The 26,542-nt window shown below is 41.3% G+C and overlaps 1 protein-coding gene across 1 annotated transcript in view; it reads right to left on the bottom strand.

The window, feature by feature from the left end:
* The window catches only part of ATP2C1 (ATPase secretory pathway Ca2+ transporting 1), a 133,293-nt gene extending 107,092 nt beyond the window's left edge, over positions 1 to 26,201 (bottom strand). Inside the window, exon 1 of the mRNA XM_075587086.1 lies at positions 26,069 to 26,201. Coding sequence (XP_075443201.1) covers positions 26,069 to 26,158 — 90 coding nt within the window. The 5' untranslated portion in view covers positions 26,159 to 26,201. The remainder of the gene's footprint in view (positions 1 to 26,068) is intronic.
* Positions 26,202 to 26,542: the final 341 nt, after the last annotated feature.

The following is a 26,542-nucleotide window of genomic DNA, read 5'->3' as shown; positions in this document are numbered from 1 at the left end:
AAAGTGTATATCCATTTGGCCTCCTTTTTCAGGAGCTCTCTATCCCAATCCCCTCTGCGGATATTCATGGGTAGTTGATCAATACCCTTGAAGCGTAGTTTAGACAGGTCACCTCCATGAGCACCATTAATATGTATAGCAAGTGGTGTGTCAGACTTGTTCCTAATCGTCCCTATATGTTCAAGGACCCTACGTCTAAGTTGGCGGCTGTTTTTTCCCACATATTTTTTGCCGCAACTACATATAGCTTGATATATCACTCCAATAGTTCTACAGTTCACAAAACTACGCATCTTGAAGGTTTTAGTGTCATCCCAATTACAAAAGGTTTTAGAAACTTGGGCATATTGGCAAGCACGGCAGCCCTGGCATTTGTAATTCCCTGGAGATCTTTTATCCAGCCAAGTTCCTGTGGTAACAGGTTCCAGATGGCTCCGAACTAGAAGGTCTCTGATGTTAGTGGACCTTCTGCTGACCATAGTTGGTCTGGGCTGGAGAACTTCCTGAAGGTCATTGTCTTGTAAAAGAACATGCCAGTGTCTGTTAACTATATCAAAGATGTTCTGCCATTGCCTGTTGTGTGTGCCAATAAGACGAATGATTTTACGTTCACGCGGTTTGGGGTTCGGAATTAGTAACGTTGCGTGTGGTGTCCTTTTGGCTCTTTTGTACGCTTTTTTCACGCTGTTGTTACTATACCCTCTCGCGAGAAAACGTTGGCGCATAGATTTGGCTTGTAGTTCGAATTCCTCATCATTAGAGCAATTTCTTTTAACTCTAAGAAATTGGCCAGTTGGAATGCCATGTATGAGGTTTCGGGGGTGATGGCTATTGGCATGAAGGAGACTATTGGTGGCTGTAGTCTTACGGTGAACTGTGGTCTCAATCCGCCCATTTATTCCTCGTGTAATTTTCAGGTCCAAAAAGACTATACTGTCAATCCCAATTTCGTATGTCAATCTGAGATTAAGTGCATTCTGATTCAGTTTTTTGACAAATTCAACAAAGAGAGTACGTGACCCTCACCAGAGGATAATGATATCATCAATGTATCTTGCCCAAAGAATGATATGGGTTGTGTAGATATCATTATCCTCTGTGAACACTATCTCTGCTTCCCACCACCCCAGGTACAGGTTCGCATACGATGGGGCACAAGTTGTCCCCATTGCTGTCCCCTGCACCTGGTGGTAGAGTTTATTGTTAAATAGAAAATAGTTTTTAGTCAAAAACCGGAGAAGTTGTTCTATGAATTTGTTGTGGTTGGCATATAGCAGGCCTCTTGTTTTCAAAAAGTACAGAGTTGCGTGTATGCCATGCTCATGTATGATGCTTGTATACAGGGCTTCAACATCCATACTGATCAAGAATGTTTCATTGTCAATCACAATGTCATCAATTCTTGTCAGGATGTCAGTAGTGTCTCTCAAGTACGATGGTAGAGACACCACAAATGGCCTCAGTACTTTATCCAGATATACACTAGATTGCTCGCTGAGATTGTTAATCCCGGAGACTATTGGTCGACCCGGGGGCGGATTGATCAGTTTATGAATTTTCGGAAGACTGTAAAATGTCGCTATCTTCGGGAACTTATTGAACATACCATTGAATTCACTTTTATCACACACTGCGCTCAGCTGGCTCTGGTATCTAGATATTTAGCTATACCACTGTCACTCTGTTTGACTGGACTCTCTGTTTCTGTGAACTATATATACACTGTATTCAGGGTCTCCAATCTACAGTCATTTTATCCTAGCTACATAGTAGTCTAGTTTTTGTATATCACTTGTATTTTATTGGCGTTGCGTTTTAGGATCATTTGGCTTTAGTCACTACCATTATAGTGGAATTACTGTGAGCTTGGCTGTTATCAGCCAATGGCACCCACTTTATCAGGCTCTAATCAGCTTACTTATACCATCCAGGGTATCTATTATCTGACCCTATTAGCAAGAGGAAACTATTATACCATTCCCTTGCTGTTGCTGCTTACAGCCTGTGCTGTATACCGTTGAGTGACTATTTTCAATCAGGGGGAGATAGGGATGGGTGAGGATTATATATATTAAATCTCCACATACTATATCTTCTGTGGACATATCCATTCATATATAACCCCCCCCCCCCCTTTTCCCACCCTGAGGCACCATTTGCAATACCATCATTCATTGCATGGGGCCAGTGCCTTATAGTTCCTACTCTCCACCCCCATTATTTTGGAGGTGGTTTGATTTGATTTAATACTATTTTATCCATTAAACATTAGCGTTGTGTGTTTAATTCATAACATTTTTCACTCTTTATTGCACATATTAATTAAAGTTTTAATTTACTTCTATATATTGTTTTGTCTTTGAGTGCTAGTTGTATAGGGGTCTTCTTTTCGCTTGCTTAGGCAAGTGTTACCCTCTGTCCTTGAGAAGAAAGCAAGAGGCAAGCAAAGGCATAACACGAAATTAGGGCTGAGATATAAAGAGTGGCAGAGGACTATATAGCCTTGAAAGAAGGATAATATTGTAAGTACAGTAATACAGGATATAACGGGAGCCAGGAGAGGGATTTCAGCAGGAGAGAGGCTGAAAGGTTTAGGAGAGAGTGAAGTGATTCTAGCAGCAGAGTTTAGGATATACTTTAGGGGAGACAGGTGAGAGACAGGAAGGCCGGATAGTAGACAGTTAAAATAGTCCGGACAGGAGATAATGGGGGAATGGATTAGCATTTAAGTAGTAGAGCCACAGAGGAAAGGACATAACATAGCAATGTTGTGGAGGAAAAATCAACTGGTTATAGCTGTAGCATGAATGTGACGAGAATGCAAGGGAGGAGTCAAATGTGATACCTAGGCTGTGTGCTTACATTACTGGGTGCCTGATAGAGCTGTCATTAATAGGGATAAGGAAGATAGAGCCAGATTTAGGAAGAAGTAGAAGGAGCTTCATCTTCAGAGATCCAAGATGATGTTGTGGAGAGACTTTTAGAGATTCGGGGCTGGACAGATCTGAGGTCTGGGGGTTGAAAAGTAAATTTGTGTGTCGTCAGCATAGATGTGATATATGAGACCAAAAGGTGTGTAAAAAGAGCGTGTAGAGAGAAGAGGTCCCCGGACAGACCCCTGGGCCTACTCCAACAGAGAAATCAACCGAGGAAGAGGAGGTGTTAGCAAAAGAACATTAAGTCAGAATTACTTTTAGGTTCCTTTGCAGCCAGAAGTAGAAGTTTTAATAACTATTGATGGTGAGATAAAATTAGAACAGAAAATTCTTAAGGGCAATGTGTGATTACAGAATAAAAATAGCACCATACAAAAACTCAATGCACCATTTAAAAGCTTAGTGCAATTGGAAATCTAATGACCACACCCTAAAATACTATCCAACTTGTTTGCACCTATTTTTGGAACTGAATAGAAGTAATTGTATCACTATGTAGGACACAGCAAAATATTTTTAGATGTTGATATCTGTTTCTTCTAGCAATCATCTTTCATAGCAAACCCCTCAACAACTCCATTTTATATTCTGAGCTTGAGAGTCTATATACAGTAGTGTATATTCTTTATCATCCTCCTCGTATTTTCTGCATCTAGATGTAGAATGTAGATAGCATGGAGTGGTCCTAATTTTATTTTCTCCTTAACCCTTTCGCTACCAGAGGGATCAGCAACACATTGCAGGCTCGTTTGGTAGCAAAAGGGTTGAATTAGGCTATCACATTCCCACAAGATGAATGCTATTGTGGTCTTCAGCATACCTGACAATTGACCCCGATTTTAGTCATGGGTATATCTTGAATCTTCCTCCATTACCCCAAAGTTGTTGACACACCAGTAAAGGCATATCGTTTGGGTCCCATGTGTCTGTGTTTGTGTCTGTGCTGCCAAAATAAGCCATTCACATTGGTGGAGAACTTCTATATAAGTGTTAATAACAGTCAACAAATAAGGAAGTCTGTCCAATGCAAGTGAATAAAAATGACTGTGTCATTAACTGTTTATTAAATAAGGAAATACATCTTTCCGACTCATTAAAGGAGCAATCCAAGCAATATCCGACATATGTTTTTTTTTTTAATCAATTCTGTAGTATTAGACAATACTACTTTTTTTTTTTTCATTCAACTCTTAATGCCATTTTTTTTTTCCAAATATTTTTATTAGGCATTGATACAACAGATGATTGTCAGATACATTTCACAGCCTAATACATTAACATTTTAACTTTTTGGGGGGGAAAAGAAAGACGACCTTGGTTGTCATTGAAAGGGGAGTCCTCGTAGAGAAGACAGAGAGGCAGGGGGGGGGAGGTGGGGGGGTGTTCCCACCCTGGGAGCCACATTCCGGAGTCTGTCAGTGTTAGAGCGCAGGCGCAAGAGCTTAGGAGACCGAGCTTGATCTCTAGGGAGGCGTCCGTGTGGACCCTTCATCTCGTGAGAAGTATCCAGGGCTCCCATATCTTACAGAAGGCAAAGAGCCTTTGTCTGAGCATTGCCGTCAACTTCTCCATAAGCATCACTTCACTGATCCTTTTTTTGATAGACCTTTTGGATGGAGTGGTTTGTTTTTTCCAGGATTCCGCTATCTCACATCTAGCCGCAGTGAGAATAAAGGAGATTAATTTCCTAGTTGGACGGCCAATTCCGGGCATTGGCCTTGCAAGTAAGAAGGTCAGCGGTTCTATAGGTAATTCCAGGTCTATGAACTCTTTTATCAAATTGTGGACCTTAGTCCAATATTTTATCATTTCCAGACAGGTCCACCAGATGTGGGCCATGTCCCCTCTAAGTCCGCAGCCTCTCCAGCATAGGTCCGACGCCAGGGGGTAGATTTGATTTAATCGCACAGGAGTGAGGTACCAGTGATAGAGAATTTTATAAATATTTTCCTTGGTTGTGGTGCATACGGATGTTCCCGAGGCTGCCAGCCAAATTTCATCCCAAATCTCTCTCTCTATTGTGATATTCAAGTCAGCTGCCCATTTGAGCATATAGTCGTGGTTTTGGGGGGCCACCGAATGTTCTAAATCGGCGTATATTTCAGAGATTAGTCCCTTTTGGTAGGTGTTTGCTTTGCAGAGCCGCTCAAATTTGGTGAGAGGGGGGAATTCTGGAGCTGGGCATATTTTTTGGGCAATAAACTACAAACTAACTAATAACGCTCTCTATCAGCGCTTGAACCAATTGGCTAAGTGATATTTGACATCAAACAAAATGTGCGTGATAGAACAAATAAGTGAAACAGCTGCCAAGGGGACAGCAAACAATAGACAGTTCCAAATCTAACATAACATACAAAAATACAAAAAGCTAAGTCTCCGGCGCTAATGAGTTAAAGTCCACAGTACCATGATCCAGAACACAGTCCTTGATGGAAAAGACAGTCCTGGCAATGGGTGGGTTAACCAATACAGTTCAGAGTGGCTTTGATGGTTTCCAGAGTATGCTCCAGATGGTCTCTGTAATGAATAAAAAAGACACACCAATTGCGCAATATATAGAGAACCACAGCCCTTACTGAGATGGAAATAACCCTAACTTACAAGATGAGATCTTGTGCAATCAGGGGAGAGAATCTGTACTGCGCTGCGTGTCCACCTCGACATCCACGAATCCCACGTGGTTGGAACCGGGTGATATCCCTTGTACTTGGTAGTGCCCTCAGGGATCCAGCATGAGCCGCCACAGCAAGCGTGTAGAGAAATAAATACAACCTAGTGTAAAAACGTACTTACACTTTATTACATAAAAACAAACAAACTACCAACACTTACACTTTGTGTTGGTAGCGAATGTGGCCAACGGATGCCGTCCGCAACCTGCCTCACTCCGGCTATAACAAGGGACCCACGCAGTTGTGCACTACTCACCGATTGATGACGTCAGCAGCGCGGGTCAATCTCGAGCGCCGGAACAGTACAGCAGTGGAGAGGCATACACGTGAGATACTAAGCTCCTCCTCCCTACGCGTTTCGTGACATAGTGTCACTTCCTCGGGGGATATGGGAGCTTAGTGAATGAACTCTTTAATATACATAGTATAATTGATTGACCTGCCCACTAATGGGCGTACGATTTAAGATTGACAGATCAAGAAGGACACAAGCTGGCTAACAATACTAAAAGAAAGCTGCTGGGGTTAAGTGTACCTTCACTGCCAAAATTATCATAAAAAACAACATTAGAACATTAAAAAATATATATAAACAATAAAATGATATTGTGGTGGTTACTTATTGAACTCAATAATAATACATAATTAGAGAAAACCTACTGAAAGCTGAACATCCTACTAGCTAAGGATCTTTCAAGAATGCTGCCAAATCGAAGTCTATATTAAAGCCATGGGGAGACAGAGTTTTAAGGACATATATCCAATAACTCTCACGCTTGGATATAATGCCAAGTCTGTCTCCCCCACGCCAATTGGACTTCGGGTTATCAATGCCCATGCAGGTTAGGCCCTCCGGATTCTGGTTGTGCCTCAATCTAAAATGATTAGAGACACTATGGGTTTCGAGACCCCTTTTGATGTTATAAATGTGCTCAGCAAACCGCCGCTTGAGGGGTCTCCCTGTACGGCCAACATATTGTAACCCACATGGGCATTGCAGCAAATACACACAGAAATCGGTTTTACAATTAATAAATGTTTCTATATCATAAGAGATTCCAGTAACATTGGATTTAAAACTTTTGCTTTTGACACTATATTGAAGGCCTTGTGTGAAAACAGGCCTTGTTGTAATTCTCTTAACAGTTCATTACAGTATATAACATTAATGGGTGAGTATGTTTGAGGGCCTATTTGAGTCAGCTGTGTAGAAGTTGTATTTAACAGCAAACAAGGCCTCTTTTGAGCCATGAAGGCCTGTACTGTTCATTCTGATTTTATATATATATATATATATATATATATATATATATATATATATATATAGTGCTAAACTAAAGCCATTGATGTGTGTAAGTAGGCCTTGTTGTAATCATATTGAAAGTTAAATACAGCTCAGTGAATTAGGGGCTCAATCATAGTGATACCATAATTTTAGCAAGTGTTCTAACATTTATATCTCATTAACAGAAGGCCTGTTTGCTGACAACAGTGTCAGAGATATATATATATATATATATATATATATATATATATATATATATATATATATATACACACACACACACACACACACACACACACACACACACACACACACACACACACACACACACACACACACACACACACACACACACACACACACACACACTGTGTGTGTATACATATATCCATAGAGATACAGAGATAATAAAGATATATTCATACACACTTACAGATCTGTTATTGTAACCAAAAATCATACATGATCACATGCCAACATTATGAACTATGAAAGAAGATTAAGGTAAGTAATGAGTTAAGACACCAGAAAACACAACATCAAAATGTATGCTGTTATATGGGTAGTTACTTAAAGTTGTATGTCAATAATATTAGCATGAAATGACTATCTACATTACCAAACAAACCAACATACATCTCATCTAGAACAAGAGCTAAGTGAATGTCAGCTTCTATTAACATGGCAAGTGTGTAATAATGTTGTACCATTAATCAACTGATGATTAATACATATTCATATGTTATTAAATATGCCTTAATTCAGTCAGTGAGCATTTCTAAACATTCATGTGTACAAGGACATACTTGAATGTTATCAAACATCTGTACATGATCATACATACACTATGCATGAAATAGTCTGCAGTAAACACCACCAGGACACCAACAAATTTAGTGAATGTGATTATTTATTTTTGTTTATCCTTTTGAGAGCGAGTCACAGGCCTGCTTGTTGGCTGTTGTGTTTGCCTTTTCCCTTTGCCAAGTACTTTGGCCTTAACTGTACGACTTGTACTGGCCTGTGGCAGTTCTGTGGCACTGTTTGTGGGCTGTTGCACTTCAGGGGCACTGGTTGTGTGCTGTGGCACTTCAGTGGCACTCAGTGTGGGCTGTTGCACTTCAGGGGCACTGGGTGTGGGCTGTGGCACTTCAGTGGCACTAAGTGTGGGCTGTTGCACTTCAGGGGCACTGGGTGTGGGCTGTGGCACTTCAGTAGCACTGGGTGTGGGCTGTTGCACTTCAGGGGCACTGGGTGTGGCCTGTGGCAGTTGTGAAGCAGTTGCTAAACATTGCACGACTGATGGTGGAGCAGTTTCTTGTTTTGGTGTTTTAATCTTTTTCCAAAAGCTGGTTAGTAGTAATTGTTGCCCTAACTTTCTTTTTCGTGTCTCATTTGTAGGTGTCCATTCCTGATTTTGAACAGATGTAAGCGGTTGGATGTTGAGAGGGACCTGCACAGAACTTGCACCTACTGTACCGGGATCATCCAGAACTGGGGAATGAAGAACTGATGACTTTGGAGAAAAAGTAGCAGCATGTAAAGATCCATCCTCAGATAGGGTAAAGTGGAATTGTTGTTCTCTTGCAGTAATTCGCAACTGATTTGCTTGGCTTAGATTCACAACTATTGTTTGTAATGTCCTGTTTACATTTTGGATTTCTTTAGGAACTTTGATGATGACTCTTTCAATTTGTGATATTGATCTTTCCTGCAGTGATATCATCCTTTCAAGCACTGACATCATTTCTGAATGGCGACGATTTTCTTCACCCAAGAATCTTTCTTCAGAAGCTGCAATAGCTGAGTAGGTGTCACGAGCAGGAGGACTTGAATGCTGGGTTAATCCAGGAGTGGGAACATCTTCATGGTCACTTGAGTGAATTTGTCCTTGTGTGGCAACATCTGGTTCTACAAATAAAGAAAGACATTATGAACTGCCATGGAACGTTCACTTGTTTTTCAATATAATGATAGTTGTTCTTATAGTGTAACACATAACATGTTTCCATAATTTTTAATTTGTGTCAAATTAAAAGTTTATGCTTGAAGTAACAAAGATGTTTCGACTCAGTGTGAAAGAAGAATGAATGAAAATTTGTTGTAACCTCACAACTCCTAGCTGATAGTTTACAACACACACAATACATGTTGTCAGGAAACACTACATCTTCTGTGACAATAACTGATGCGAAGTTAATTACATGTGAAAGGCATTTATTTAACATGGCAAATTAACATCTACAAATGTACACATTAGATGTGCTGCACCTCATACACTCATCTTCCATGCTTGATGATGAGCTGGATGAGCCAGGTGATGAGACATGTTCAGTGTCAGGTGGCACATGAGCTTCAGGAGCAACTATATAGAAGAATAACATAAGAATTTTATTGACATGTGTACATAATTAACATTAAGTTTGTGTAGTGGGAGTATTTATGGCTAAATATCAGCATCACATAACGAAATGACAATTATATGTTTCTGGCAAGCTGTACATTATCCATCTTAACATCAATGTACAGGTGAACCTAATAGGCACATTTATTGTAAAAACCATATAACATACAATGTTCATGCAGGAATGCGTTGTAAAATTAAGTGTTCTGTTGTACATACACTGCATATGTTGTGTAGTAATCTAACAATAATAATGTACATCACTACCATGACAGCAAAGTTGACTCTGCTTATAATTCAGTACCTAATTGTGGAAATGTGAAGGCATGTTTTTAGTGATCTGTCTGAACATTTAAGAGAAGCAGGTGTAGCACCCAATGTGGCTGACACTCATCAACACGGGCAGTGTGTAGCTCACAGATGGTACTGGTGTGATAATGTGGCATATCTATAAGGTAAAAAGAAGATATGAGTGAACGAATGACTAACGTACGTTTTCATATATAGTGGGCTGGTGGGTGAAAGTCTTCAGAGAATTACCATTTCAAATGAATGTGATGAACTTCTGTTCACCTTGTCAGCTTCTAACAACTGTAGTCCCTCCCCCAAGGCGTGACAGCACCCTGACCTTTTATTTGTTTCTACCACCTGTAAGCCGTCCCACAAGACTTGACCGTAACATGACCCTGTGATCTGGCTCGGTGCCCAACCCCACCCCCTGTGTTCTCCTCTATGCTGTGATTACATATTAATTGCAGCTGGTTTCACACACCGGTACATGAGCGAAATAAAAATCTGAAGTGAGCTACATATGAACACAATTAAATACCATATGGTACATGTTCCTATTTATGCTCTCAGTATACTACATGAAGCGAAAAAAGAGCTTTAATTTAACAACGAAATGGGTTTGTGCAAATTATGAATGTTCGCCTTTGAATGCACAATCTTCCATGCAAGACTTGATGAGGCAGTAATGGCCTGTTTATAGGTGTAACATAGATTATCACTAATTTATATATATATATATGTATATATGTATATATGTATTGACACATACATGAAAAAGTGAATTAGGCATTTGTGTGCACAGACAGTATAACGAAGTTATACATTACTGTGACAAACAATGAGTGCGGATGTGCTGTGTGGTTATGCATGTTAACCCATTGTTTGTACAAAGATTCACACATACATTCTGATTTCAACTATACGGCAAACATGTTGAATGCTTTGTAAGGTAGAAGGTTGCAGTGTGTGTTATTTGGAAGATCATTACACATAATCCCTTCATGCAGGTCAAGTTATGTATGTTTAGTCATAATACCACTATAGCTGAGCCAATACATTTTTCCAAACACACACATAGATATATATATATATATCTATATATAGATATATATATAAAGCAACTGTAAATATTACTGTATGCTCATTTGCATGTCTTACACAGGTCTGCAACCCTGTCTTTCCCTATTATCGCCCAGCATACAGCGCTTCCACTGCAGCAAGGGATTCTGGGAAATGACATGCAAATGAGCACTCAGTGCCACCGTTTGCCACCATATATATTAATTTTTACTTTTTGTAGGACATCTAGATATAAATATATATAGATAGATAGATATATAGATAGAGAGAGAGAGACATATATACAGATATATATGTAGGTATGCTTATATTGGGAAGAAAGTATAAGTTGCAGCGGAAATGTAGATAAGAACTGTAACCTACGACACGCCTAGTACAGTAACATTTGTCACCTGGTGGAAATGGAGCAGAATAAATTCCGATATCTCTGTCCCCGGGCAAACCCTCCACGACGACAGGAAGAAATTTTTCCTGCATCTGCTCCTCCAATGGTGTTAAGATTAGAGATTGTGCTGGCGGCCCACCTCCAGTGCCAGAAGCATGCATCCGTTGTGCTTGTATTTTTTTCTTTAAGTTTGCCCTGATATCATCGAATCTCTTCCGACCATTCGCCCGGTCCCTGACATAATTCCCACACGCAGACACAGCCAAGGTTATTTGATCCCACATTTCTTTTTTTGATGCTGAACTTGTCCGCCCTTGAAATACATACAAAATATATGACGTTAATTATTATTATAAAAACGAGCAGTTTCCTAAACTGCTACCTGTTCCAAGAGATACCAAACATGCTGGTTTAGGTGTAATATGTGTACCACATGAGCATTTACGTGTAAACATACAAATGTAAGGAAGCTTGCATGAATATTGTATGAACTTTGCCCAAATTTTTAGACTGATTGTTATGGTCGTTCTAAAGCATGAAGGAATATGTGTGTAACAATTAAGTTTAATTGATAGATATTATAGAATAATATTTTGATATTAAGACATCTCACATGACCTAGGATAACATGTCTTTGAAGAATCAATGCAAAGATAGACTTACCTAGTAAATGCCCATACAGACAGTCATAGTGCTCCAGAATCCCTGTGACAAGAACTCTGTTTTCCTCTTCATTGAACCGAGGATTACGTGGCCGCTCAAGACGTTTCTTCCGAATACGTGCAGGCCCAGAGCTTGGCTGCTGCTGACTGGACTCTCCTTCTTCCAATGGAAAAGACTCCAAAAGCGGGCCACCAGCAACCACCCAACCACCAGATGCACCAGCAGCAGACACCCCACCAGCACCAGCAACAGATCCACCAGCAGCACTCACACTCGCAGCCACGGTACTCCCCTGTATCCTACGTTCACTCAGACGCGTACTCACACGACAACCAGTACCACTCACACCAGCATCACTCTTCCCACGCCTTTCGGCCATACCTCTAGCACTCACAAAGAACAGAAAAGAAATTTAAAGACAATCACACTGAACACTTACAAAGTGAAAACAAGACAAAGATGTAAACAAAACAACACAGGACAAACCTCTCACAATACACAACTACTCTCTCAGTCAATATGAAATATGTAAATCGGTCAGCTCTGTGTGTCTCTCTCTCGCAACAACACAGAGAATGAATAAAAATACACGCTGCCTTTAAATGGGCCGCTCAATCCAAAACATGCTTGCTTCGGCAGATTCAGCAAGAAGTTTCATTGGGGAACCTAACATCACCTCGCCATGCACGCCGATACACCTGTGTGTGAACGGAAAATCATCGGCAGAGTGGGAGCAAATGTCGGCTTGATTCAGAAGGGATTTGGCACTTATTGCATACGGAGAGGGAAAATCGGCAGAATCATGCCGATAAGGTACCCTTGGCGATTGCACTTTTTCGGCGCTTACTGCATAGAGCCCCAAGTCGGCTGAGTTTGGGTTAGCGGAACAGGTTCTTAAATTGTATAATTTGGTGTAAAATTTGGTGAATTCTTTTGCAATTTTTTTCTCATTGTAAATTATCTCACCAGACCTATTCTTAATCGCTGTAATTTGTGACCTTTTTTGTATGCCTCTTAGCTTGCTAGCGAGAAGTCTGTCGGCTTTGTTCCCCTTATCGTAATACCTCTGACCTGTCCATTTGAGAGCTTTTTCTACGTTTTCTAGTTGGGTGTCCATCAATTTGGGGGTGGGAAGGGAAGGGGGGTGGAAGAGAAGGGGGGAAGGGGGGGAAGGGAAGGAGGGGGGGGAAGGGAAGGAGGGGGGAGGGAAGGGAAGGGAGGGAAGGAAGGGGGGGAAGGGAGGATCGGGGGAGGGAGGGTAGGGAGGAGAGGGAGGTGAGAAATATACATATAGGCACATTTGTTTTGCATATAATGTAGAGTCTTATACCTTCTCTGCATATACAACATCATAGCGAGGCAACCTTTAATTAAAGGATCAATATTTCTTTAAAACCTTCAACTACTATACTTAGTGCGTTTAAGTTTATCAAGGAAAGGGAGAAGGGGGAAGGGGAGGGGGAGAGGGGATCATTTATATACTTTTTCTGTCATTCTACGGGGGGAAAGGGTACAAGGGGACGGGATGGGGTGGAATGGAGAAGGGGAGGGGAGAGTTGGGGTGTGGGGGTGGTGGGGGGATGGGGAGGAGGGGAGGGGGAGTGATGGGATGAAAATAATCGCTTAACTTTGTGACTAGGAAATCATTACAAGGAACAGTAAACTTTCAAACATTGAAACATTATAACTCTGGTTAGGGATAACAACCACCGCCTAACTGGGCTTATGGGTTGTTCTGAATTACAGACCCTTCTGGTGCATGTCTCTCAGCGGAGGTCCAGGTGGGCTCAGAGCTCGGGGGAGAGGCAATGGCCTCCTTACATCCAGAGGGCTGTGTGTATCACAGCCCAGCTTCACAGACAGGACAGCAAGCCTCACACCCGACACGAGTCCCAATCCTCTGAAACAAGGGGCGAAGCGGCCTCCTCCCTTCAGTCACGGGAAGGTAAGGCCGGCGCTCCGGAAGAAGGGGGTGGTCGTAGTCCCGCGCGAGTCTCGGGGCCTTTCGGTGTTGGCGTTCAGTAGCCCTCACCGCGGGCTCACTCAAAGTTGCGGTGAAAACCGTATCAGGTGAGTACCTCCAGAGGTTCTTCCACAGGGGGATGCAGGCCAGAGTTAGACGGTAGCATTCGGCGCCTCCGGATCTGCGGGGATGCGGTGCTTCTCAAGGGATGTTATTGCGATTTCGTCTGTTTCTGCCCCGCTAGTCTTTCCGATGCTCGCACAGGGGGGTCTTCGGGCTCCTGGCTCTGGTGGTGGCGTTCTTCGGCGGCCCAAGGGAGCGGGGGGGGGGGGGGGTTAGGCCAAGGGCTCGGGCCAGCGGAGTCATATCTTCAGGGTATCGAATGGTGTAGTATTTCCCTTTATGGTGTATGATCAATTTAAAAGGGAACCCCCATTTATATTTAACTCCGCTGTCTCATAGCAATAGAGTTAGAGGGCGCAGTCCTTTGCGTCGGGCAATGGTTGTTTTAGACAGGTCGTTAAAGACTTGGAGGTGCTCTTCCTGGAACTGTACAGGGTCCTTCTCACGACAGGCGCTCACGATCTTTTCTTTAGCCATATAACTATGCATACGGACGATCATGTCCCTTCTCCGGTTGGGGTCATCTGACCTCGGGCCTAGCGCGCGGTGAGCCCTGTCGATTTCCAGCTCCCTCTCATCCAGGTCCTCACAGATAGCCGTGAAGAAGTCCTTGAGATATTCTCTGAGGTGGCCAGGGAGGACCGCCTCAGGAACCCCGCGTATTCTAATATTCTGGCGGCGGTCACGGTTCTCTTGATCCTCGAGTCCGTCCCTCAGGGAGCTCACTTCTGCACCCAGCCGGGCAATTTCCTCATCTGCTGCTTTCTGACATGTGAGGGCCTCCACCAGTCTGGTCTCCAACGTCGTGGTTCTTTTGGTAAGGCCTGATATATCCTGCTTTAATTCATCGACCGCTTCTTTCAGGTCGGCCTGCAAGGATCGATAGAGTTTGCTGTGAAGTTCCTCTAAGTAGGACTTTGTGATCCCCTCCTCTGTGGCCGGCATTTCGTTAGGGCGATCTCGATCCATTGCTGCGGGGTAGGCACCTCGTGCTCCGGGCGGGGAGGCGCCATCTTGTTTTTTTGTGCCTGTGTCGGAGCTCTGTTTAGCCGGCGTAAAGAACTTCGTAACCCCCTGCCCGGGTTGATTTTTCTGTTTTTTTTTGACATCTCTGTGCGTTCAGGGGTCTGAACTGTGTGATTTGGGTTCGGAAATTTTGGGGTAAATCTACTTTAATTTGAGTTTATTCGTGAGGGTCTAAGGAGCTCTCATCTTACCCTTCCATCCCAGATGACGTCATCGGCACGCCCCCCACTTAATGCCATTTTTAATGATTTCTATAGCAGGCTCTAGCATGCTACCCAGCAGTGAAAGATCATGACAACACTTTCCTGTTTGTGATAATTTGTTGCCAGCAGCTTGAGCTGCAAACTGTAACAATAGATAATGTTACGTTAGTAATATCAGGATACATTGTAGCTGCTGAGCTACATTGACTGAAGGATTGATTGAAACTAGTGATGTACCGGGTACTACCCGGCACCCGTGGTTACCCGGCGGGTTTTCAGCTACCCGGAAATTACCCGGGCCCGGCAGCTAGTAAGTGGACCCGGCGCCGGGTATCCAGGTAATGTCAGGGTAGTTGAAAAGTATCTCTTACTTACCTGCTGGAAGCCCGCACGGACATCTGAACAGGTAAGCAGAGGTGCGGGGGCGGTGGGGCAGCATCAGCGGTCAGTGTGGAGCCCGCGCGGGAGCTGCAGGACTCCATACTGCACTGTGAGCTGGGACCATGTGACCGGAGCAGGAGAAGAAGCTTTCCTATTGGACAGCCGGTTGTATGGAGTCCTGCAGCTCCCCCGCGGGCTCCACACTGACCGCTGATGCTGCCCCACCGCCCCCGCACCTCTGCTTACCTGTTCAGATATCACCGCGGGCTTCCTCCACCCGAGGTAAGTTTCCTCCACCCCCAGGTAAGTGAAAAACCGGGTAGCCGGGTACCCGGCCGGGTACAAGGTGCCAAATCCTACGGGTACCGTAAAAAAAATGTAGGACCCGGTCCAGCACTAATTGAAACTGAAACACAGCCATTTAGTGAACCCTGGGAAGCAGGATTTTTGCGATCGATTACGAGAGAACTAATCAATCGTTTGCTTTGGTAATTCATTTTCAATAAAGGTAATCACGAGCATATATTAAAACAAAAAAAAAGTATTTTTTAATTGCCGCTTTAAAATTCAGACTAAAGAACCTGTCTTGAAAAGATGATGCAGTCTGTTAGTTTTTAAGAATGCGTTTACAGGGAATACTGTTTGTGGATACAGCAGTGCAAGAATGAATGAGTACTTCAATAGCAGGTGATATCTTTTTTTAATTGGACTCTTCCACAGGAGAGACTGATGCAGTTCACTTGCAGTGGAGACCACATACTAACTGAAACAAGAGAAGCATCTCATACTCTTGTATCCGTGCTTCTTACCTCACTCCTCCGAGCTCCACTCAGACCAGATTTTAGAAATAACCAATGAATTACTAGTGAATTAACAAGCACGAACGTACCGTATACACTTATCTTTTGTATGATGGGCAGTGAGTTTGTTATCCCCATAACATGGCCAGTCTGGTGTGTCCAAAAGAGAGGGCTATAAACCTTTCTGCATTGCAACGCCAATCAATGAATCTCAGGTTTATCAAATGGCCAAAATGAGTGTTCTCTAGGGCTAATAAAGCTATTAAAATGTGTTATTATTGTCATAAGTCTGTCAGTGTTCCCCTTGGTCCTGGAATATTGGAAATGAACTTGCAGCAGCAGCAAATAGAATTGCTTTAGGAATCACTGTTTCACAATCCTTATTTAATACTTCAGCTCTGTACTTTAATTTCTTCTTAACCTGTGCAGCATGGCCAGTTTATTTTACAGCTATTAACTTCACTATGGAAACCTCTTGTGTAACCTGAAAAGCAGTAGCCTCCCACTGTGAAAGCTTATTGCAATACTTATTTAATATTTCTCGAACAGTGAGTTTTGCCTGCTCTCCAACAAGTATATTTTCGAGATCTGTAACTCATATAGGGGAGTTGAAAACCATCGTGGAGAAACCTATAATGAGAGAGAGGTAGGAGAGAGTGAACTTTAATCATCCTTGTAAGAGACATGTGCAGAGGTTCATATAATGGAGACTGATTTGGGTGAAATTATATCTTGGCTTTATTGAGCCTGTTCCTTTATCCAGGCACAACATACAAAAACAACAAAATAACAAACCCCTATCCCTTTGTAAGGGCTAACTTACTTCCTCAGACCCTATCTGCAGGACTGGAGGGATATTCCCATTACCAGACTATCACCCCAAAGTTTCAGGAGGTACCATAAGCAGGTGGCCCTCCATGTCAGTCTCTGGCAGGTTCCTGGGTACTCTGTGTCCAGGAAATATAGGTCTCTGGGTGTCTGGATGTCTTGATCTCAGCACAGCCTTTGTGCTCAAGACAGTGTCTGTGTGCAGGCTTCTCTGCTCTCCTTCTGTCAGCCCAAATGTGAGCTAAGGAGCTCTCCTGTTTCTCACATCAGACTTTTTCTAAGAGTCCTAATCAACCAGGTGGAGTCTGGTTGATTGCCTGTGTGCAATTAACCAGCACACTGCAGGATTTAGAGGTAGTTTCTCTCAAACAGTGATACGTTCCTGTTACAATCCTATATATCTGTCTCATAATGAAAATGTAATGTCTTTTTTACTACGTTTGATTGTTCCAATTGGAGTTGATCCAATTGATATCAAGGTTATTTATCAGAACACATTTAGGATATATATATTGAGACACCTTCATAATTATACTTCTTAATGTATTATCTCCAAAAGCCTTCCTAATTCATAGATTATTTTCATTTTATAACTAAAGCTTCTTGAACACAGCATCTTCCAATAACCACTCCAAATTAGATCAAGGGACATATTTACTAAGCGGGGTTATTTTATAAGACGCCTTTGGTGTCATTCAACTAAATGTGCTGTATGGTATCTACCAGTATCGGGAATGTGTTTCATGGAGTAGCACTACATAGTACATATGGACCTAAATCGACTCCCCTAAAGCATTATATACCCTTATCCATTAATCAGCACAAGCAGTGACATCCCCACTACTTCCTTTGTGGATTCCCTATTTTTTTTGAAGGGGTGAACCGGGGGGTCCCAAGGTGTAAGACTGGTGGTCACACCCCCATTCTAATATACTCGCCGCATGTATACAAACAAATCAGTGCACAGCTGATCTTTTCAAGGAGACGTTGAAAAAGTCGCATAAACTAGCAAAATATCTGTGACTAAATATTTTATGTTTTTAGTTAGAACTTTTCATTTAATTTTAATTGTACAGGATTGCAAATTAGACTACGGAGAAAGGGACGTGCATGTAAAAGAGTATTTACTTGAAGCAATGTTGGCTGGAGAGGGTACTTGTTAAGTACGCCTGTCGTATTGTCCTTTGAAATAAATGGTAACCGGAAAAAAGCTTCCAGCAAACCAATCAAATGGGGATCAGTCATGTTGCGCCAATGACTTTTACAAAAGAAATGAATCCTCTAAAAGTACAGATAGTAATATCTACAGCTAAAACTAATTTCATCTGAGAGCCTTTGAATTCACACTCCATGGTGCGGTGAGAATTGGCCGTAGGCAAAGCCTCTCTCCAACCAATTAGTGGTGCTTAGATGAAACAGGTCTACCTTCATTTTTTAACTTACATTATCAACTCATTATGTGATGTTTGGCCAGAAATGGTGAAAGTGTAGGGAAAATTCTGCAGGCAATCCATTAAAAAGTTTCCAAGCAATGTAACCATGTTAAAAAAAAAAAAAGACATTGTAACTTTGGGTAAAGTCATCAATATTGATTGAGAATAATATTTGTTATTGAGGTCTGAATGAGTTGTCTGAATGGGCCTGACAGTATGCTAAGCCTTTGCGCTGTTTACTAAATCTGTGCAGTGATGAGGATGTGATAGCCGAGTTTTGTGTTTCAGTGAATCCATTTTCAAAAGTTTTTACTTTGTTAATTTTGCTGATGCAGTCCCTCAAAAATAAAAGATAAAGTGCAGAATGCAGAAAGTCCAGTGAAAATATACACATTTTTGTTGTTGCTTCTTTTCAGTTCCCACTTGAAATAATTATATATAAGCATTCTGTCCTCATGGCCTGCTCTGTTTTGCTTGCACGACCCATGTTCAGTATTTGCAGAAAAAGAGTTCAGCTGCATTCAAATTGAGATCGTATCACTGCATCCCTACACTGGAAATCAAATGACCCACAATTCCACACTCAAAAGGTTTCATATTTAGGCCTGAAAGTTTAACTTGGAAAAAAGCACAACAAGCCCCGTGAAATACGAAATATAGACTGTCAATGCTGCAAAATTTCAATTAGAATCTTTCTAAGGAAGCCGATTACATTAATAATGGGCCATATTTACTAAACGTTGATAATTCTGGGTAAATGTCTATGAGAAAAGGCATCCCCTCTGTTTGAAGTGGAGCAGAAATGTACAGTTAAACAGAAATACTGTAGAGTGAAATATATTGCAGAACTAAGCTAGATCGTGTGAATGGAGTAAGAATTTAGTATCTGGTAAAAGATTTTCACATTTCTGAAATTACGTGTTTTTTCATAGTAAAATAGTCAGATCAGAGCAAGATGTCATTTCTCTACAGAAGGACTTGGATAAACAGCAAACTTGGGCACGTAAATGGCAAATGAGGTTTATTAATAATAATAGCATGTTCTTATATAGCGCTGCTAGTTCTTTTACGTAGCGCTTTACATAGACATTTTGCAGGCACAGGTCCCTGTCCCATGGAGCTTATAATCTATGTTTCTTGGTGCCTGAGGCACAGGGAGATAAAGTGACTTGCCCAAGGTCACAAGGAGCCGAACCAGGGGTATCGAACCAGACTCCCCTGCTTCACATTCAGTGCCAGTCAGTGTCTTTACTCACTGAGCCGCTCCTTCTCTCCACAGATACACATACAGTACATGTAAGGTTATGCATTTGGGAAGTAAGAATAAAAAGCCTATTCACAAATTAAAGGTCAAAAATTGATGGAGAAGGATTTAGGAGTGCTTATAGACCCAATGTGAGGCAGTAGCTGCAAAGACAAACAAGATATTATCTTGCATAAAATGGGTGTATGGATGGAAGAAAAGCATAATTTTGCCAGTGTATAAATCCTTAATATATTAAATATATGTCGCCCGCATTCGTAAGCATAACATTTTAAAAGACACTAGGATTAATCCACAGAGTGATAATTTACTGCTCATAAATGTAAAAAAAATATATACAACAAAACAAAATAAAATTAGAAAAGAAAATACACTATAGGACCCTTTCAGTGATAAGAGATAAGGAAAAGGCAGAAGTATTAAACAGATTCTTTGCCTCAGTATTTACCAGGAAAAAAATCAATTGCAATAACAGTGCTGCAGGAGGAAGCCGCAACCTCTATATTAACAAACAATTGGTTAACTGAGGAAAAATTTCATAGGCAGCTTGAAAAATATTAAATTAAATAAGGCACCTGGATGGCATACATCCAAGAGTTCAGTTAAGAGTTAAGTTCAGTAATAGTCAAACCATTACATTTAAAATTCAAGGACTCCATTTCCACAATCTCAGTACCACAAGATTGGTGTAAAGCAGACGTGGTGCCTATATTTAAAAAGGGAGCTAGATCACAACCGGGAATTACAGACCTGTAAGCCAACACCAATAGTGGGGAAGTTACTTGAAGGTTTAGTACGCGATAATATTCAGGAATACCTAATGGAAAACAAAATGATTAGTAACAGTCAGCATGGATTTATGAAGGATAGATCGTGCCAAACTAACCTTACTAGTTTATTTGAGGAGGTAAGTAGTCATTTAGACCAGCGTAAGGCAGTTGATGTGATCTACTTAGATTTTGCAAAGGATTTTGATACGGTTCCACACAAGAGATTAGGGTACAAAATAAAGCAAATTGGACTCAGTAAAAATATTTGCACCTGAATTAAAAACTGGTTGAAGGATAGACAGAGTTGTCATAAATGGAACTTTTTCAGGTTGGGCTAAAGCGAGTGGAGTACTTCAGGGATCGGTACTGGGGCACCTGCTTTTTAACTTGTTTATTAATGACCTCGAGGTTGGCGTAGAGAGCAAAGTCTCCATCTTTGCGGATGACACTAAATTGTGTAAGGTAGTAGAATCAGAACAGGATGACATTTCTCTTCAAAAGCACTTGGATAGACTGGAAACTTGGGCAGATAAATGGCATATGAGGTTTAATACAGATAATTGTAGGGTTATGCATTTCGGAAACAAGAATAAAGAGGCGACTTATAAATTAGGAGAATCCTTGATGGAGAAGGATTTAGGAGTGATTTGAGACAGCAGACAGCAATAGTGCCCAATGTCATGCAGTAGCTGCAAAGGCATTTTTCCTCCTCCTGGTTATATGTTCCCCCCCCCCCCCTATAGTTTTCTTGTTCTGGACATTTGACTTACCTTGTGTTCTTGGAGGGAAGGAATATTTTTTTTTAAGATACCTGTTTTCCGTGGTGTTATTACTCTTTTTGCAGCTTAGTCTTGTTAGTAGGGTTTTCTACCTGGTTGTATATTTTTTCTACCTTTATGAGCAGTAAATTATCACTGAGTGGATTCATCCTAGTGTTATTTTTAAATTTCTTTACTTGTGAGTGCCTGAGAGATATGTTTAATATATTATAGTGTTATTGAATTTACAGAGATCCCTCCTGTTCCCTGCACCACTATCGAATATAGTACTTGTTTTAGCATACATTGGTGGTGCTGGCTGTCACTCTATATATAAATATTTAGTAAAACTACACCTTGAACATGGAGTACAGTTTTGGGCACCACTCCATAAAAAAGACATGGAACGAGTAAAAGTACAGAAAAGAGCCACCACATTAATAAAGGGGTGGAAGGTCTAACTTATGAGGAGAGGCTAGCTAAATTAGATTTATTTACATTAGAAAAGAGGCGTCTAAGAGGGGATATGATAAGTATATACAAATATATTCAGGGTCAACACAAGGAACTTTAAAAATAACTATTTATCACAAGGACAGTACAAAGGACTCGGGTCATCCCTTAAAACCGGAGGATAGGAAATTTCACCAGCAACAAAGGAAAGGGTTCTTTACAGTAAGGGCAGTTAAAGTGTGGAATTCATTATCCATGGAGACTGTCATGACAGATACAATAGATTTACTGTAGGATAAAGTATCTGTGGCCTAAACTTAACATATTTTGAACTTGATGGGCATATGTATTTTTTCAGCCTCATTTTCTATGTAACTGTCACAGGAGACCACTATTTTTACACAGAAACCACCGGGATCCCTAGCACCAGACAGGACAAAGATGTTGAATAAAATGGGGTTTATTCTGGCAGGCCAGCAGACAAAACAAAGATGTACAAAACAAGATACAATAAGAACTGGGGACCCGGGGAGAAGACTCTAGCCTCACTAGATGCAGGGGCTGCTTCAAGAAGGCTTGCCCTGTTCGCTTCTCGTCCAGGATATCAGAGGACTGCACACAGCAGAGCCTCTGACATGTATCTCCAGCTGGTCACTGTAAAGATCCAAACTCCTTTACAGAATGTCTCTCAGTCTCTCTCTCTCAGATGGTCCTCTGAGGGAATCTCCACACTCCTTCCAAGAGTGTCTGTCTCTCAGATGGTCCTCTGAGGGAATCTCCACACTCCTTCCCAGAGTGTCTCTCGGTCTCTCAGATGATCTCTGAAGGTAGATCTGAATTCTCTGATCAGTAGCACCCCTTATATATCCCTCTGTTGCTATTCTTTACATGGGAGGGGCTGCTGGCCAATCAGAGCAAACCTGATTTCAACTCTTTCACACTCACCAAATGTCTGTAACACGTTGACGCTCCCAACCATTGTCTCAATACACATTTATCTGCAGAAACATCAGCTGATTAAATCAGAGTCCCCTCCATACAAATGTAACTCACATGCAAATCCAATTACAAGTCTGCTATCTTAGAAATGAAGAAAGCTCCTCCAACAGGAGGCAGGAACGGAGCACAGCCATGAAGCAGGCAAGGGTAACGGTGGTGGTGACTAAAAAAACTTTATTTAGACAAAAGTGTACAGCTGATGGATCCTCTGACGTGTTTCAGCCCTCAGGCCTTTGTCAAAGAGTGATCCATCAGTCATGGGAGGAACATAGATATAGGCAATGTAAACACGAACTTAATCCAATTTACACTTTACAGGGCTGACTCCCAAATTACACCACAGTGGTTACACATAGATCCCAAAACATTTTATCTCATATTGCTTGTTCAACTAGACTTGGGAATTGAATTAACAGGGAATAAAGTGCTTTGGAATACATTCTCACATACATAGTGCATTATACATTCCCTGTTCTCCCCCAGATATTAAATACATTTGGTTGCAATAAGCCTTACATAGGTGGCCAAGTTACATAGATTTAGGGGTAGCTAGCTGAGCTTCATCCCAGTTTTGTGTTTCCAGTTAGCTCTACCGTCACAGTAACTACTGTATATAATTGTTTGAGCTGTTAAAAACAACAAAATCCAGTCACATTTAGCATAGGACATTGGGCTTTATATAACAGTAATGGAGCAAGACATCAGCACTACCAATGTGTATGTACAGTATACAATAACTTACTGCAACATGCAATTTCACAGAAAAGTGAAGTGAAAAAATATAAAATATATGGATTAATTTATGAAAAAAACAAATGCAACAGTTTTATTAAAAAATAAAAATGTTACAATTCAACACTTCAATTGGGGCCAGTGGGGTTTTCTTACACAATAAATATGATGCTGTGTTTTTGTACCGGTTTGCCCTGGTTTTGCAGTCAGGAGACTTTGATAAATGACCTCATAATTATTTTATTTGCCAAACTGTAATTCCTACTACAATATGACAATGTTACTACATGCTGGGGTTTTTTTGTATCCATTTATTGCTCACAATATCCACAGATAGGGTGGTGCAGTAGTGCCAACTTAATTTGACCAAATCATGAGATTTGAATCCAGTCTGACGAAGTAATATTGCTGAAATGAATATACTGTTGAAATGACTGAAAAGGACTAAGGGGTCCTATTCCCCAGTACAATCTGGTTTGCAGTACTTTTGTATTTCGATGTTAAACTGAGAGTCTGATCTCATGACGATATGGACTTATGTTGATGATACTAGATAGGCCACACTAACAGTATTGCCAACCTGACTGCAGGTCATCAAGAGACTTTGGTCCAGTCCTTATTTCTAGCACTGACACCAGTGTATCCTAATAGCTGTGTATCTTAACCCATTGAGTGCCACATCACGATCACGTGACCACTCCTCAGAGCGATCGTGTAATTGCGGCGTCACAGATTACCAGAACGGAAGAGAAGGGAGTAACTCCTCTACCGTTTCCCTGCATCCCACAGGAGGGCAGAACGTCATCTCCCCAAGTAAACGAACGAAAGAAATCCCATGACGTAGCCACTATGTCACAGGGTGCCCCTGGAGTGGCAGATCCCATGATGTAGTGGCTATGTTGTGGGGCACTCAAAAGGTTAATGGAAAATGGTGAACGTAGAAAACCAGAAATGGACTCCGATTTCATGATGACAAGGAGCGATGATGAGGGACACTGACTGACATATTTGAAATCAAACCTGTATGGGCCACCGAGTGCGCTTTCAGCACTGTAATAAGAACAGGGATTCCCATGATAAAGCAGGAGACTTCTCAGCACAGCGCAGAGCAACTGACGGTCATATGATAACACAACAAGACCAAGTACCAACATGTTGTTATAGAAATTGAGGGAGGTCGCTCAAGCACCTATTGATATACATTGAAATGAAGAATATTGTATCTGTGAATAAGCAGTGAAAACAGTATACATTTTCATCCAGCCTCAAGAAAGTATGCTTGATAAATATCTAATTATGCCACCAAGCTAGCATATGTTTGAAAGAAAAATGTATATACATGAATAAAATTCCACTTTCACTCATACTAAATTGGTTACTTATGTCAGGAAACCTGTAGACGCCTCATACTCGCTATTTGTTTCACCTTTTCGCTGCCGCAGTGTCCGGCAACGCATTTTTCAATTTGCTTCCCTGCATCCTTTCCTTTCATGCAATATGCTGGTGCAAACACGCCACTCTGACGTGTGTGTGTGGGACTTTTGTCAGTTAAGGAGACCGTGCTGAGCCTCACAGTGGTCCTGCTGGGCTCTCAGAGGGTAGAAGGCATTAGCCACCTCGGTACTTGGTGTCTTCAATGGGGATAATGTGGCTGACAAGGAGTACACTGGCAGTCATATTAAAGACAGCTGTCAGGTAAACGCAAGTAATGAGAAACAAAAGTAGAGCAGAGAGTAGAAGGAATAGTACAGTGGTTATATCACTGCCTTTACAGCAACATGAACCTGGTTTGAATCCTGGTGTCAACTCCTTGTGACCTTTATCAAGTCTCTTTAGCTCCATATTTGCCAAAAACTAGAATGTCTGCTCCATGTGGCAGGGACGTGTGTCTGACAATTTCTATGTGCAGCGCAGCTTAAACCCCACTGCTATATAAGTTATAAACATTATTAGGATGATGTACCTTTTATAGCATTAATCTCAGTAAAATGATAACATTGGGAGTCTATGGGAATAGCCCAAATTACAGCGCTGCATATATTCTCTATGCATGTACCTGTCTCTACCCCTGTCAGCCCTTGTGCAACAATACAATTTCTCTGTAATACCGTAGCAAGCGGATCTTTTTTTCTCTTTTCAATTTCCAATTCATGTGCTGAAAAACAAGGGTGTCACCTGCAAATTCATAAGCCCCCTCTAATAATAGCTACTTATGGCAAATGGTTGAAGAGCCTTTGAACAATAAGTGGCTATGCCCGAATCAAAGGCATTCCTAAAGCAATATAACAACTAGGCATCAGTCTCATGCTGCAATTCAACATTTGTGTGTCTGAAAACACAAAGTGAGAAATACATTCTCTTGCGAAGAAAGAAAGAAATGACACCTGTAAGTTTGTAATGAAATAAAAAGTACTTCAGTATTAGGCGATACCTTTTTTTTTATCACCTAATACTGAAGTACTAATTTACTCTGCACTATTGCAACTGGACTAACACGGCTATTTCTACATAATTAAAAACAAACAAAAAAAGCTTTCACAGGTCAGTTTTTATACATTTAAAAAAAGTACTACTGTACTATTCTTCAACCACTGCTTGTAACAATGATAAACCTACCTGATCTTCTGTTTCTTCAGCTTTCTTGAACAAGAGGTGTTTGACCAGCTGGAAAGGGAGCAGTTTCAGGTAAGCAAAACTAGTCATCATTAAATGCAGGCAACTGACTCTGGTTAGGTAATACGATCAAGCAAATTCCTGTGACCTATATATTAATCCAGTTTCAGTAGCTCAATTATTTCTCTGCCTCCACGCCTGGTGCTAAGGAGTTTTTTTTGTCCTTACACAGGTTTGTGTTTGTAACCACAATGCAATCGGTGAAAAACCAGATGATCAGGTTCCATACCGTATGTAAGTGCAGCCAACGTCGCTGTAACCCACGGTTGAACTGCATATGTAAGAGAGGTCAATATTACACCGGTTTTCAGATTTAAAATACTGATACATAGTTAAAAAGTTAACCTTTAAGCTTTCCACAAACCACACCACAGCCTTTATTTTTGCTGTAGAAGAAGGAAATAATTTAGCTTCTTC

This window comes from Ascaphus truei, chromosome 2 (genome assembly GCF_040206685.1).
Source record: "Ascaphus truei isolate aAscTru1 chromosome 2, aAscTru1.hap1, whole genome shotgun sequence".
NCBI lineage: Eukaryota > Metazoa > Chordata > Amphibia > Anura > Ascaphidae > Ascaphus > Ascaphus truei.
The sequence above is the reverse complement of the archived record's forward strand: the minus strand, read 5'-3'. Positions and strand labels throughout refer to the sequence as shown.